Source organism: Crocuta crocuta, unplaced genomic scaffold, assembly GCF_008692635.1.
Source record: "Crocuta crocuta isolate KB4526 unplaced genomic scaffold, BGI_CrCroc_1.0 scaffold4, whole genome shotgun sequence".
Taxonomy (NCBI): domain Eukaryota; kingdom Metazoa; phylum Chordata; class Mammalia; order Carnivora; family Hyaenidae; genus Crocuta; species Crocuta crocuta.
Window position 1 is genome coordinate 1,071,642 of NW_027529996.1, and position 16,285 is coordinate 1,087,926.

The 16,285-nt window shown below is 40.9% G+C and overlaps 1 protein-coding gene and 1 long non-coding RNA gene across 2 annotated transcripts in view; both read left to right on the top strand.

The window, feature by feature from the left end:
- Positions 1-8,024, top strand: part of LOC144231038 (uncharacterized) — a 36,676-nt gene extending 28,652 nt beyond the window's left edge. Inside the window, exons 2-3 of the long non-coding RNA XR_013334963.1 lie at positions 5,493-5,583; positions 7,716-8,024. This is a non-coding gene — a long non-coding RNA (uncharacterized LOC144231038). The remainder of the gene's footprint in view (positions 1-5,492; positions 5,584-7,715) is intronic.
- Positions 8,025-8,748: 724 nt separating this feature from the next.
- The window catches only part of PLCXD3 (phosphatidylinositol specific phospholipase C X domain containing 3), a 163,058-nt gene continuing 155,521 nt past the window's right edge, over positions 8,749-16,285 (top strand). Inside the window, exon 1 of the mRNA XM_077763424.1 lies at positions 8,749-9,031. Within this exon, the coding sequence (XP_077619550.1) occupies positions 8,929-9,031 (103 nt within the window). The 5' untranslated portion in view covers positions 8,749-8,928. The remainder of the gene's footprint in view (positions 9,032-16,285) is intronic.

The window sequence follows — 16,285 nt, forward strand, 5'->3', positions numbered from 1 at the left end:
TATAATCTCTTTGACAAGAGTGGTATGGCCAAATATTACAATGCTGACTTTAAAAAGCCAAGGTACTATTAATGATGTGGAGTTACCCTTTCCATAAAAGGGGATGTGCTAACATTTCTTTAATGGCATGGTTACATGGGAGTCATTAAGCTCAAATATGAAAAAGAGGAGCTTCAATCTTTAGATTGTCTATTATATGATGAAATCAAAAGGAAAAAATTCATAGAGTCACTAGGGGTTACATAAAGTTGTAAAGAAAGTTTTAGTACTGAATGAAAATGATTGTCCAATCGTTACTGCAAACCTTTATTAGCCTAAGGTGTATCCTTAAGTGATGCTAAACTGGTAGCTGGAAAATGAATGAGCACAAATAGTCATTGCCTCAAATTCCTCTTTGTTTCCCAGTGCTGTGTATTGCTCAGATATCCCCAGACAGCCAGAGACCTGTCACCCCTCTCACACTGTGCCCTGTGTTCTGACATACTCCTCCCCAGCTGATCGGCAGTTCTAGGACTAGGGTTACACTGAGAGCTCCTTATCTGACTTTTCTTCTCAGACTCTTTCTCCGAGGTATTAGTGGTGTCCCACAGCATTACCTGTGCCCATCAGACAGCCCGAGGTACAGATGTTTGTGCCTGGGGTTTGCAAGTTGAAGTGACTTACCCTGCAGCTGGGATTATACTTGCTTCTGTATACCTGAGGAGCTATTTAAGGGTGGCAAGAGCATACAAAAGATGTTATGGGGCATACTTGTGCAAGAACACTCATGAAGTATGAGCTTGCACATGCAGACTCAGTTTGCTTTGCTGCATCAATCTGTTCATGCCATAAAGTATAAATAACAATCTTATGGATGGAGAGTACCTATCAAAGTTGCCAATGATCTTCATTGTTGACAAAGGTCTACTAGACTAGTATTCTTAGAACCCAGATAAATTAGATCAGGCCATGTCCTACTTATGAGTGAGAAGAGAAATTAGTCCCTGACATCTAGCTGTTCTCCAGATCCTATCAGCTTGGCTTTGGTGGTCACCTGGTAAACTTAAACACATTCACAGAACATCAACATTAGACAAGGCCACTCTGTGACCTTGATGAATGACAAAAAAGAACACGATCCCTCTGTAATCATCTCTGAAAATAGACAATACCAAAATACTGGTATTTTCCGTGTCACAGTAATGATCTGATAGTCTGCACTCTCATGAGTGATTCCTGTTTCTTCACTTACTATAGTTCTAGCCTTAGTCTAGTCTATCCTCCTTCTAAATAAGACTTACAAAGATCCTCATTGAATTACCCCACACACAACTTACTGGCAGCATGGCTTAGTCTAGTCTATCCTCCTCCTAGACAAGACTTACCAAGATCCTCATTGAATTATCCCCCACACCACTTCCCAGCAGCATCCAAATCAAAGCAAACACACTTCCTTAAATAATCCCCCCAAATAACATGAGTAAATTTTACAATAAGTTCAAATACCCCCTTAGGGAGATGTCACAAAGTTCCCATAATGTGTGTTTTCCCTTAGCAAAAAGTAATAAACCCAATTTGTATAATTTCAGGTGTGTTCCTGGTAGTCAACAGTTAAAAGATAAACTATTACTCAATGATTATGGTGGGAACTTTATAGTTGATCAAACAACTATGGTCGTTCTGATGACCAACAGTCATTGGTCATTAGGTTTTTCTTATTGTGATAAAATACATGTAACATAGAATGTACCATCTGAACTATTTTTAAGTGTACAGTTCAGAGGCAGTAAATGCATTTACATTGTTGTGTAGCCATCACACTAACTACCCATCTCCAGAACCTCTTCACGATCCTAAACTGAATCTCTGTACCCATTAAACCATAATCCTTATTTTCCACATCCCCAGTCCCTGATACCTAAATGTTGTACTTTCCGTCTGTACGTATTTTACTATGTTAGGTAGCTGGTATAAGTGGACTCACATAGTATTTGTCTTTTAGTGTCTGGCTTATTTCATTTAGCATAATGTCTTCAAAGCTCATCCATGTTGTAGCAGGTATTGGAATTTCCTTCCTTTTTAAGGTTGAATAATATCCCATTATACAATTATACCACATTTTGTTTATGTATTCATCTGCCGATGGACATTTGGGTTGTTTCCACCTTTTGGCAATTGTGGTTAATACTGCCCATGAACACTGGTATAATTATAGTAATAATTATTCTATTTTTAGCAAGGATGAGTAAAAATGTTTCAGGATTTATTTTTGTTTCTGCACATGAACCTAAAAGGAGTCTCTTTCTTCCTTCCCAGGCCACCTTTCACCTCTAGCAACTCCCATGCTGACAACTCAAACATTTTGCAACTAATAACCCCTCAAAATCTACATCAGGGTTTTTCTAAGTGTCATCACTGACTTTACCAAGATAGCACCAGGGACAGGACAAATTAGGGGAAACAGTAAAGATGCAAAACAATTTGAACCAACTTTTCTTTCAAAATCTACTCTCAAAAATAAGTTATGTCTTTTGCTACTTAGTGAAGTGCTAAAAGATAGGCATACTAAAGGAGGCTTATTGACATTGATGTCATTTATTTATTCAACCATTAAGCTATCATTTGCCAGTTTCTTCTAGAAACAAATTCAGGGACTTGCTGCTCTATCCTCTCTAAGATAAAGCACATAAGAGACATTTAAGAAAAATTTATGAAATGAGTAAGTGAATGATTATTATGAGCCCTTTTTATGCCTGAGGCATTGTGAGAGGCATTAGAGGGTATCAAATAACCCCGTCCCTGTCCATATAATGCTTTAAGCTAAATGCGAATTAGAAACACACTACAAGATAGCTATACACAAACTGCAGTGGGTGTGCAGAAAGAGATTACTTCTACTATGGACAGGAAGGACAGTTGCAAAGATGAGTTAGAATGAGAAGAATTTCGAGAGGTAAAAGCATGAAAGTGCATTCCACAGTGGTAGCGAAGCAGAACTATAAACTAGAGTTTACGGAGTTCCTGATCTGCTCAACAAACTTTAAATTCTCCATGTAACCTTTGTAGTGCCTTCCATTTTCCCTCTCTGGGGAGGAAATACTTTCTCTTCACACATTAGTTAAGGAAATCAAGAAACACACGATAACTAAGTGGGAAAACATGGATTTGAATCTAGGGCTTCCGATTCAAAAGCATGTGATTCCAACTTCTAGAATATATTCAGTGGGTGCTTATAGCTTCTTCTGTGCTGGCCCAAAAGGTGCAGATGTAGGGGAAGAGAGGAGAGTGAGAACCAAAAACTGTAGGGGCAAAATGATTGAGGGAAATGGGGGTTGTTAACTTTTTTCTTACTTTGAACTTAAGTACAGAAAGCATTTTTATACTCGAAATACAGTAAAGTTTTTTGAATGGAATATTGTAAAGAATAGTAAAAAAATCCTACATTGATTATTAATAGTTAATTTTACAAAGGTTCTTTATTGCTCTTTTTATATGCCCTTTTCTTTAAGTTTGACTCTATAAATGTGTATTTCCAAACACTGTATTTTAATGATCTGGCTGAGATCATTAAGCAGAGTTCCTCTTTTAAAATGTTTATTGTTCAGCTGCAATGTTCTCTACTGTTTTCTAACCTATAACTGTCTTTGTTTTTAAGAACATAATTCAGGAACAATTTAATTATAAAAATAAAACACATATTCTCACCAACAACTGAGAAATATTCTGAACTATTGAAAAAAATGCATAGCAAAGGGCCATGTATATTTTTTCCTCTAATATATTTCACTTTTTTTTTTTTTAAACTTTTTTGGTTATTTATTTTTGAGACAGAAACAGAGCATGAGTAGGGGAGGGGCAGAGAGAGAGGGAGATACAGAATCTGAAGCAGGCTCCAGGCTCTGAGCTGGCTGTCAGCACAGAGCCCGATGTGGGACCCGAACCCACGAATCGTGAGATCATGACCTGAGCCGAAGTCGGACGCTTAACCGACTGAGCCACCCAGGCGCCCTAATATATTTTACTTTTTAAATTGAAGTATAATTAACATATAATGTTATGTTAGTTTCAGGTATACAACATTTTGATTCAACGATTCTGTACATTACTGAGTGCTCAACATGATAAATGTAGTCACGATCTGTCACCAAACAACATTATTACAATATAATTATATTCCCTTTGCCATACTTTTCATCTCCATAACTTATTTATAACTGAAAGTTTGTATTTCTTAACTTCCTTCAGCTATTTTGTCCATCATCTTACCTACCTCCCTACTGGAAACTATCAGTTTGTTCTCTGTATTTAAGAGTCTGCTTTTTTGTTTGTTTGTTCATTTGTTTTGCTTTTTAGATTCCACATATAAGTTATATCACATTGTATTTTTATTTTGTCTGACTTTTTTCACTTAGCATTATATCCTCTGGTTCCATTCATGTTGTTGCAAAAGCTCATCTTTTACTGTGGCTGAGTAATATTCCATTATATTACATACAGTATAATATATATGTGGTATAATATTCCACTATATCACAAACTCTCTATCCATTCATCTATCATTCATCTATCTGGGGACCTTTGGGTTTCTTGCTTATATTGACTATTTAAAAAATGCTTCAGTAAACATAGAGGTGCATGAATCTTATTAAATTAGTGTTTTCATTTTCTTTGGATAAATACTCTGTAGTGGAATTACTGGATCATATGGTATTTCTATTTTTAATTTTTTAAGGAAACTCCATACTGTTTTTCACAGTGGTTGTTACCAGTTTACATTCCCCCAAACAGCTGCATAAGAGTTCCTCTTTCTCTACCTCCTTGTCAACACTTGTTATTTCTTGTCTTTTATTTTAGCCATTCTGACAGGTGTATGGTGATACCTCATTGTGGTTTTGATTTGCATTTTCCCAATGATTAGTGATGTTGAACATCTTTTCATGTGTATATGTTGGCCATCTCTATATCTTCTTTGGGATAATGTCTATTCAGGTCTTTTGCCCAGGTGTTTGGTTGGATCTCTTTTCTTTTCTTTTCATTTTTTTTTTTTTTTTTCCTTTTTTTTTTTTTTTTTTTTGGTGTTGAGTTGTATAAATTCTTTATGTATTTTGGATATTAACCCCTTATCAGATATATCACTTGTGAATATCTTCTCCCATTTAGTATGTTGCCTTTTTGTTTTGTTGATGGTTTCCTTTGCTGCGCAGTAGCTTTTTATTTTGGTGTGGATCCAATCAGTTTATTTTTGCTTTTATTTCCCTTGCCTGAGGAGACATATCTAGAAAAATATTGCTAAGGCCAATGTCAAATAAATTACTGCCTATGTTTTGTTCTAGGATTTTTATGATTTCAGGTCTCATATTGAGGTCTTTAATCCATTTTGAGTTTATTTTGTGTATGGTGTAAGAAAGTGATCCAGTTTCATTCTTCTGCATGTAGCTGTCCAGTTTCCCCACCACCATTTATTGAAGAAACTGTCTTTTCCCCAGTGAATATTCTTGTCTCTTTTGTTATAGGTTAACTGACCATATAAGCATGGGTTTATTCCTAGAAAGAAAGAACTGTGTATTCTTAAGAGTGAAAGAGGATATGAAGAAAATGTTCTGAGTAAGTAGCAATGTTTATAAACTGGGCATTGTGTGATTTGGATGGACAGAGATAGTACATGAATAAGTTTTAACAGTAGCATGAAACCACTGCAGTAAGTTATTTTGTTCTTTCCACTTATGCTTCGAAAAGTTTTTTAAGGTTAGCTATTATTGATACTATAATTAGAAATCATTACTATTTTTTCATCTCTGTTGTGGAGATGAAAATTTTATTCTATACCTTGAGTTGTCTGGATAGACAACTGGAAAAAGTAAAAAACAAAAAAACAAAGGAAATATGTTCATTCTTTCTCTTGCTATTTCCAGCAGCTACATGCATGAGAAAGTATCAGCTGTAGAGTCATAAGGGTCATTAGAAATTAGAAATCAGAAACCAGTAACAACTTCTAGTTTATTTCAGTTTACCGGTGGTAGTGATGGTTACTTTTACGTGTCACCTTGGCTAGGCTATGATGCCCAGTAGTTTAGTCAAACACTGGTCTAGATGTTGCTGTGAAGGTCTTTGTGGATATGATTAGCATATATAATTATTTTACCTTGGGTAAAACAGAATATTTTCTATAATGTTGTTGGGCTTCATCCATCCGTTAACTGTCTGAAGAACAGAGACAGTTAAAGAATAGAAGTCCTACTTGAGTTGCCAGCCTACTAGCCTGCCTTTTAGGTTTTCCAGCTCTCATGATCACATGAACCAATTCCTTAAAATAAATCCTTCTCTCTCCTTCCTTCCCCCCACCTCTCCTCTCTCTCCTCCCCCCAAAATATAGTTTGTATAAACTGCATATATATTTCTCTCTCTATATATACATATATAAACGAACTGCCTATATGTGTGTGTGTGTGTGTGTGTATACACACACATAGATATTAGAGTGTGTATTTAGCTCACTATAAGGTCACTATATATATATACATATGTAAATATAAATATAAATATATATATAGGCAGAGAATCATGACATACAGTGGACAAAGTAAAACCCAGTGAAATCACATGATTTTCTTAATGCAGGGCTGGTAATGGAAAGATGAGGAAACTAGGTCATAAAGTTGCCTAAAATATTGTTTATAAGGCTGCGGGGAAAATTCAGAACTATCAACTTTCAGCTCTATCCTTTCTGGTGGATTGCATGCTGAGAAATATGAAGTTTTATGCAAAATCAATATATTAAAAATTCTGAAATTTAAAGCAGACAAAATAGAAGAGGGATTGTTTGCTTTACCAAAAGATACAGGGTCCAGTTCTTTATAGAGACAACTTTCCTCAACATTTAAAGTGGTTTTCATTAAAAAAAAAAACTAAAAATGTTTGTAAAGTTTTAGAGACACATAAGTCAAGATACATACTTGAATAGGGCATATTTTTTAAGTATATCCTATTAAAAATATTCCTAGGAATCAATAAGTATTTCATCCTCTTGAAGATGAATCTGTAAGTATAGAACAAGCAATGAAATAAACATATGTTGTTATGTGAATAAACATAAATCTCACATTTCATATGATGCTTTGCTGAATAACAAAGCTTTTCATATATGCTCCTAGAAGCTTCACTACAAATCTCTGGCTTATTATCATTATCTTATAAAGGAGATAACCAGGGCTGACAGAGATTAGAAGACTTGCCCAATATACTCAGAGACAGAGCAACTGATTCCCAGATCTGAGCTCCCCTCATGGCCCTGCCATGAGGACCACAGAGCACCCACATGAGTCAGAAGAGTGGTATTTGACCCAGAACCTTATAGTGATCTAAATACGCACTCTAATCAAAGGCTATGTGGGCTCCTACTGGGCTAGCAAGAATATTAAGATTTACCTTAGGAAAAAAAAAAATCCCAGGACATTTCTTTCCTATTCTTAAAGATAACCCTGCCATGTCCTCTTGAAGCTATGAATTGATTCTAGGCAGGAATGGAAAATTTGATCACAAGGATGAAGAATGTTCTCTTCTCTCTATCCTTCTCAGACTGCTCCCCATTTGGAGTGAATATTCTTTGGGCTGTGCATCTTCATACAATAAGCTTTAGTTGTGGTTTTTAGTGCTGTATGGATTACTGAAATGAAATGATCATTCCCCGATTTGACAGATCTCTCTCCTACCTTGTTTTCATTTCCCCAACCAAATAGCATTTACTTTAGGAACAGAATTTACACACCACTGGATCACAGAACAGAAGTAACTTTTTGCATCTACATTCTCTGCATTGCAAAGACCTAGCCTATTTTCAGTGCATCACTTCCACATTCCTCACGCCACCCTTAGACTCATCAGATTTGTAAAACTTTCTCTTCTCTTTCTCATCTGAGAGCAGGTGGACCAAGACAGCACTTTGGAAGCTCAATGAGTGATTTCTCCTGAGAGAGACACATCTCTCTAGTCTGCCAACGAATGAAAAATCAGACAATCGCATAAATCATTTTGAATGTTGCCAAATAAATTCCACCCAATGCTACTTGCAATAGTCACAGTGTGTCACTGAGAAATGTGATTTTCTTCTGGCATCAGGCTTTAGCCTTGTCTTGAGTGCCTTGAAAACGAGACAGAGGACATAGTTTTCCCATAGCAATAACAGATTTCTCATGATCCCAGAAACGAAGGGGTTGAAATGCTTCTTTACCTTGTAACGTCTCAAACAGGGTATCAGGAATTAAGTAGGAACCACCTGGAATTTACTGCTCTTTGCCTACAACACAGTTGTCAGCCACTCTCCAAATTAGGCAAAGTGGTGATTAAAGACCACCATTTTGTTATTCGCAGGCCTGTGGGCTCTGGCTGAGGAGAGGCACAACCTGTTGTAGCTTATAAAAAGGAAAGCTCTTTGGTAAGAATGGAAAGTCCTGAAAGCCAGTAGGAGAGTCTGCTCCCCAGGAGGCGATAGCATCCCAGGTCTACCAGGATTTTAGCTTCAACCACCGGACTGCCTTTCATACAAACTGGACCAGGAAGTCACATCAAAGGGCCGAGCAAGACCGTAGGCAAAGCAGCTGGGTGAACCAAGTTAAAAAGAAGCCAAGGAAAGCTGCAGAATGGCGAGAAAAGGCAGAGACGCAGAGGAGGGATAAGACGGGAGGAGGGAGTCGGGGAGGGAGGGGAGAGAGCAGAAAGCCGAGCACGGACGTCAGGAACAAAAGCTCCGGCGGAGTCTGGCGGAGGCACTAGGGGAGCACGGGGTGTTTTGAATAATTATTAAAATTAGCATGTGTCTGCGCCATCCTGTGGGTGTGGCGCAGAGAGGAGTGTAAACTCTAGCGGGGCCGGAGCAAACAGTGGATTAGCGGCAGCAGCCGGCCAGCCTGCCCGGGAGTGCGGAGACCAGCTCGCGGCACGCCGACCCGCACGATGGCCTCGTCCCAGGGGAAGAACGAGCTGAAATTCGCCGACTGGATGGCAACTCTGCCGGACAGCATCCACAGCATCCCCCTCACCAATTTAGCCATCCCAGGTAGGCGCGCAGAGGCGGCCGACGGGGCGCTCCACCCGCCCCGCCCTGCATTATCCGCCACCAAGTGGGAACTTGCCCGGCTGCCCGAGGGAGGGGAACTCGTCCGCAGGGGTGGGTCTCCGGCCCGGCGAGCGCGTGCTGGGGAGCCTCGGGCCTCCTGGCGTTTCGCAAACCTCAGGGGACCGTGGCGCGGCGAGTCAAGGTGACTGCTGTTGCACGGGGCTTTGGAAGCAGGCAGACTGTGCGAGAGGACGGGGGTTGGGGGAAGCCTCGGCCCTAGGGCCCTCCTGGTGCCCCCCTCCCACTGTTTTCCTCCCGGCTTCGGGGGGCGGGGGCGATTTCTGGGTCTGCAGGGTGACCGTGCGCGGTGAGAGCGAGCTGGTGTCCGAGGGTTTGGCTCGGGCCAGTGGACCTCCGACTCCATCCCTGTCACGGAATCGAGCGGATCTGATAGATTTCTCAGTTAGAACCTACCCGAATCATTAATATTCGTCCCCGGTCTCCTTTAAAGAGACAAAGCGCTTCCCGAAGAGCGATAAAGTTCGGGGACCCGGGGCGGCGTGACCCTGTCCTTGAAGGGAGCGAGGGGCGGAGGGTGCCGCGTCCTGGTGTGCGTGGACCCGGCGGGCTTGACGCGGTGGTCACCGTCTGGATTCGGTTCCGAGGGCGCTCAGCACGGCGCAGCGCCCGGGTCGGGAAAGCAAAGCCGTGCGGACCGGACCGTGCGTCTGTGGCTTGGGACAGACGCCCAGCAGGGAAGCTGCGTGGGCGGCGGACGGGTGGGATGAACCGGCCAACCGAGGGGGCAAGGGGACTGTGCGAGTGTCCAGACAACCTAGAAGGAGGGAAGTCCGGCAAAGCGAGGAAGAGACGCGAGGGACCCAGAGGCTTCAGCATGGCGCGCGCGCCTTCCACCAGAGAACTAGGCAGCTTTCTGGGGCGGGAGCGCGCAGTAGCCCCCAGCTCAGGTAGGGCGGAGCACTACCGTGACAGCCGGGGCCACAGCCGTACTTCGTTACCAATTTGACTTTTCATTTGGGCTGAGGGTGCAGATGCCCGATCCCTCCAGGACCCGCGCTAGAGGGCAGTTTACCCACAGGTAGTCTATCCCTAGCCCTGAGCTCAACCTGGTTATCAAGTTCACTCTTCTGGTCTACCTCTTCTTGATCTGCCCCATCCAGCGACCCGCTCTTAGCCACTGGAGGAAGACATAATAAAGAGGAAAGGAGAAAAAACGAGAGAGAGAGAGAGAGAGATTAAGAGAGAGAGAGGGGTTCTTTTGAAAAATCCCAACAGCAGCGCTGGAATTGATCAGTAACTCAGATCAGTGGTCGTTAGTCAAGTGGGTGTTTGGCTCCTAGGACCGGCACAGGTTGCATTCTGAGGGCCAGTTCCTGAAGGAAGGGTTTGTCTCCTTTTTCTCTTCTTCAAGAGGTAAGCTACCCAAGAGCCCAGGTATCTCCAAGGGAAAGAACAAGCCAGCTTCTCCACCCTGCACTTACCTGCTACCCCGGTGAGCCTGTGGATTGCTCTTTTAAAGGGGACGATAGAAAGTGCACAACTTTGTTGGCAAAATTTCACTGTCCCTTCCACAGGCGTTCCTATCTTTTCTTCCTTTCTATTTGGTATGTAGACCGTTGCTTTCACGTGATCTCACCTGAGCATTTCTGTACACGTAGAAAGTATTAAAGTCAAGGGCTCTGATGCCAGTCTTCTGATAGGCGACTCGCCAGATATGCAGGGGGCTTAAAAGCCTAAGTTCACATTGCTAGTTCTGAGGGATGGTAGGACACTGTATCAGAATCTATATTACGTTTCCGTAATTCTTCACCTTTCAAAGCCCTAGTATTTACACCAGATCACATAATCCTTCCCCAAACCTCGTGAAGCAGGCAGTGCTGATTCTATTAACTCCATTTCATAGATGCAGCTCAGTGAAGGCAAATGATCTACCATCAGATACATGATCTGACCCCTAAAGTGGTCCTTAGGGAATGTCTCCTAAGAATTTTCAAGGGAATGCATTGGAATTCGTATCTTGATGACTCAGTAGCAACAGCTACTAACCAGGGTGAGGGGACAAGGAAGTAGGCATTAGCAGGATACAGGGCAATTTTCCTTTTCTCCCTATGGGACAAAGTGAAAACCTGAGGTCGGAGACTTTGATATTCTGCTCATCTCCCAGTGGAGGCATTGGGGGTGAGATTGGGAGGCTTTACATGGGTTCCATTTTGCATATAGTACTAGAGGGGCTGTGGCATTGGACACAGTGGGAATTTTCACTGCTTTCCCAGCCCTTCTTAATATTATACTCCAAGCGAACCCCCTGCAAAGCATCCCATTCTCACCCCTAATACTTCTTGAGAAAAAGAATGTTTCACCAAATCTACACCCCTGAATTTCCCCATGATTTTGTAAAGTAGGTTTGGTAGATCCATAGATCCAAATCTAGGTGTAAAAACGGGTCTGGTGCTTTTCTGCATTGCTCAACTGTGAGAATTTTTGAAGGAAAAAAGACATTCAAACTTTGATAGAGAAGACTAATTGGAGACTATTAAACACTAATGGAATAATTGCCTTAAAATCATGCTAATAGCTTCCTGGCTGCTACATGTTTACTTGGCCAGTTGCTGCAGCTTGAATTAAGTAATTATCTCCACCATTTAAAACCACTCCTGATGCGCCCAGCAAGTGTTTCTGGGGAAGGAAATGACTGCTCGGTCATCCTCAAAGTTCAGGTTTTCTTAGGTGAAGCAACCAGAGAGTGAAGAGCTGCTTGATAATGAGGCTACCCACTTGGGGCAGCTGACCCAGCTTACTCAGGGCTAGTGCAAAGGACAATATGCAGGTGTGTGATATTCCCCCTTTCCCCCCCCCCCCCCCCNAAACATTTCTCTCCTCTCGGCATCTTTAATGCTTTCAGAACCAAATCGCTTACTGGCTGTTTTGCATTTAAATGTCCTCATGATTTGGTATTGACTGGCCTAAGGAATTGTTAGTATTAGTAGTTTTTACTTCCAGTCTATTTTTCAAAAGAATGGCGCTGTTGGAATACATTGACAGTTACTCAGATTTAGTCTCATTCGTCATTTCTTCCAGTCTCTGATGACACCAAACTAAATTTTCATTCATACATGTTTCTGTAAATAATATCTTGGAATTTGGGGTTATGAATGATGCTTCCTCTCACTATAGGCAATTGAGAGAGGATAAGTAGAGATGGAAACAGTAAGACAGACTATAAAATTCAGGTGAGAGCGAGTCTGATGAATTTCTGGCATCATTGCAGTAGAGTTCTAACCCTATAATTATGGTGTTCCAGAACCATGGTAAAGAGATCCATCATCAGAGCAAGCAAGCTGTTGTTTGATCTGGGTAAAGTGTTAGTGGTCTGGGTCTGTGATACGTAGTCATTCTGTCCCAAATCTGAAAGATCGGGAAGGGTTTTTTATTCTATGAGAGGGATCTGCTATGCATTTTCTGATATGTGATGAAAATCTTCTTTACATAATACAGCAAGTTGACCATGTAACAGTGAAAGGTGGGCCAAAATATGTGGTATTGGAACTCAGAGAGGGTGTATGTTTCCTTGTTGTTGGAGGGTTCATGGACAGACCTCAAGATGGACCCCTATCCTTGGAACGTACATTCCACCCACTGTTCCCACACCTGGAGCCCTTTTCAAGGCTGCTGCCTTAAGAGAGTAAGTTGTTATTATATCATATTATTATATAGACCATCTGGCAATATACATGACTGAACCTGGGTAAGGCCTCTATCTGAACTCTTAAGATTCTGGTGGGTGGGTGCAAAGGTGTACTCTTCTTGAGGCCACCGAAGACCAGCCTTGTTCCCTTGCTTTACTAAACCTGCTACCTACCAGTCTGGGGTGGCCCACTTCCTTCTCTGGCCTCTCCTGCCCTTTGTGTACATGGGTCAGTGTTCGACCCAACACTTATACTTTAGATAAGGAACACAGAAATGCTTTGGAAATCTATAATCATACTGTTGATTTTGTTCATTTCTTCCAGAAAAGCCAATGGCAATGGAAAAGAGTTTTACTTAGAGAAATTAGATGTTTATATGGTTCTGATTTCTGTGTTCCTGTGTCAGCTTTTATTAGTTTTTTATTTCTTGCCCTACAACGATCTCTTCTTGTTGCCAGTATTTCTGGAGCCAGCTGTCTTCTTTCTTTTCCTCGTAACTTACTATTTCTATTTTGATTGGGATGAAACCATCTACAGGACAGACCTAGGATTGGGTCTAATTGTACAAGTTTCTTTAAAAAGCAGGGTTTTTTTTCCCTATCATTTCTGTCAGGATGGTGATACTGAAATCAATCTTTGAAAGCAACCAAAAGGCAACAAAATTGTTTAGGATGAATATCTTTTTTGTGATGCCTTTCCAATTCCCAGTTTTATTTTTGATGTTGGTAAAAAGGAAAAATTAAATATCTGGAGCATAATTTATTCTAGGACTTTTCCTTGATGAGTTGAACTGAATCACCGACTTTTAATATAAAGTGATACTGATGCCGTTTTATGAAATGCTTTCTCATGGAAGTACATGTTTTCTACATGTTCTGTCAGTAAACTTCCAAGGCTTTGCCACTCAAAGTTGGTCCAGGGAGCAGGAGAGGAATAGGGGAGCTTGTAGAAATTTAGCCCAAACTCCACCCCTCAGACCAATTTAACTACAGTCAGCATTTAACACCATCCCCAGGTCTTGTTATATACACATTTAAAGTTGGAAAAACACTGCTTTAGGGTAGCTTTAAAGGGATCCTTTATGTAAGTGGCAGAGCCAAATTTAAATATGCATCTTTGAGTAAGCTCTTTCTATTGGACTATGCAGTCTATTTAGGAGTGTTCCAATTTATAATCAGGCTTAGAGCCAGAATATGGGTATTTGACTTCCAGGCTAATGGCCCAGGTTGGGAACATACTGATAACTGATATTATAGTTCATCATGCACCTTGAACATAAATGTGACTTAATTGCTGTCTAAGTGTTCAAATTAGGTAGCTGTGATAAATGTAAAACCTTTCCCCTCATTTCCTTAAAGTACTGCTATCAGCCATCAACAGCACTTAAAATCATTCTATCTGGTGATGCTAGTGGTCACTAATGACAATTTAGGAAACAACCCTGTGTTGGTTCTTTGTCCATTTGGTGTCATTCTTCATTGTGTTACCGGCCCAGCTACTATTGTTGTATTTATAGGTTACAGATTAATTCAGTTTATCTATAAGCTAGAACTTTTCAGTGTTGCTCTTGAGTAATAGTGGTGTCATGAGTGCAAAATGTGTTAAATAATCAGCATCAGAAAACCATCAAAACCATAGGTGAACAATAAGTTGATGTTTTATTAAAAAGGAAATGATTGAGGGGTGCCTGGGTAGTGCAGTAGATTAAGCATCTGACTCTTGATCTAGGCTCAGGTCACAATCTCACAGTTTGTGAGTTCAAGCCCCACATTGGGCCCTATGCTGAAGGTGTGGAGTCTACTGGAGATTCTGTCTCTCCTTCTCTCTGCCCCTCCCCAGCGTATGCTTGTTCTGTCTTGCTCTCTCTCTCTCCCTCTCTCTCTAAATAAATAAATAAACTTGAAAAAATTTAAAGAAAGGAAATGATTGATCTTGTTTGTTTTGCAAACCATGCCTCATTTATTTGAAGCATGGTTGACATGGAATATATATATAGGAATATATATAAATGTGCTTATAATTCACTTGAGTTTTAGTTTTTGAGCATAATCAGTGTTCTAAAATAGTTAAAATTTTAAAAATCCTCAAATTGCTTCAACAAATAACACAATGTTTATAGGTTAAGGCTTACATATTTACTCTCATGAAAATTTCTCATATCTTAGAGTTTTTCTCCTATTTAATGACAACCTTACCCAATCCAAATAGGAGTGAATTACAAAGAAGAGGAATATGACTGCTGAGTGTCATATATCAGCAGTAACGTAGGGAATATTCATTGGGGAAGAGTAACAAATGAAGACCCAGGGACACAGATGGTAGAGTTTCCTAAACCCTGCCACTCCCAAAGTAAAATCAGAATCATGGGATATTGTCTGTTTTGATACTTCCCAGGCACCTCTTCAACAGACTTCCAAGTCGTTCTAGAAATCTCTGTAAAATTCTTAAGTATGCTTTATAAGCTGATTTTGGGGGCTACCACGTATATGGTATCTGCCATTTTTCTTCTTTCCTGTTTTGAGGACACTCTGAGGAGTTAATCACTTTTGCTGATTGGACAACTAGGGAAACTGTGCTTCCATAATTTTTATACCCACAATATCACGGCTGCTGACAATCCCACCAGGGCCAGTGCTATGTCTGCAGAGACCCAACATGGAAGATGTTAGTGTGTAACAAGGGCCCTGGGTTCCACTGTGGGCAAAGGCTCCCAGAGCTGCTTTCCCCATTGTGGAAGGTGCTGATATCAACTTCTACTGACCTGGTCTACCATCACTGCTAGAGCTATGAGTGCCAACATTGACAGAAACTTTCAATATTTTTGCCTAGTATGGATATCACAAAAGAGCTTTTTAAAAAAAAATTTAATGTTTTTATTTCTGAGAGAGAGAGAGAGAGAGGCAGCATGAGCAGGGGAGGGTCAGAGAGAGAGGGAGATACAGAATCCGAAGCAGGCTCCAGGCTCTGAGCTAGCTGTCAGCACAGAGCCAGATGAGGGGCTCGAACCCACAAACCGTGAGATCATGACCTGAGCTGAAGTCAGACGCTTAACCGACTGAGCCACCCAGGTGCCCCAAGAAATGAGCTTTTTGAACTTACATTGGTTCTGGTTTTTTTTCCCCCCTCTTACCCTAGAACTCAGGTATGAGTTTATAAAACAGAGGATAATATGTAGGATAGACTTTGTTCTGTACTCTGAGTTATTCTCAATTTTAGCCCACTCTCTGTGTGCACAAGTATGTGTACACACATATAGTGTGTATTGACTTTAACTACTTTTCCAAGAAGCTTGTTTTTTCCCTCTGACCTATAAGTAGACCTCTGGTGGGTGCTACTTAATTAATCCTTCCTCCAGACAGGTCCAGAGTAGGAATGCAGCTGGGGGCCATAGTGGTTTTGGTGAGCAGCCTGGAACAATGTAAATAGAGACAAAATGGTATGCTTTAAGTAATTGCTAACACTGCCATTGTTTGAAAGCAGAATAGTAGAGTGATGTGCTCTGAGCCTTAAAGAAAAGTTTAAATCTCCTACATCCATAGATGGGTAT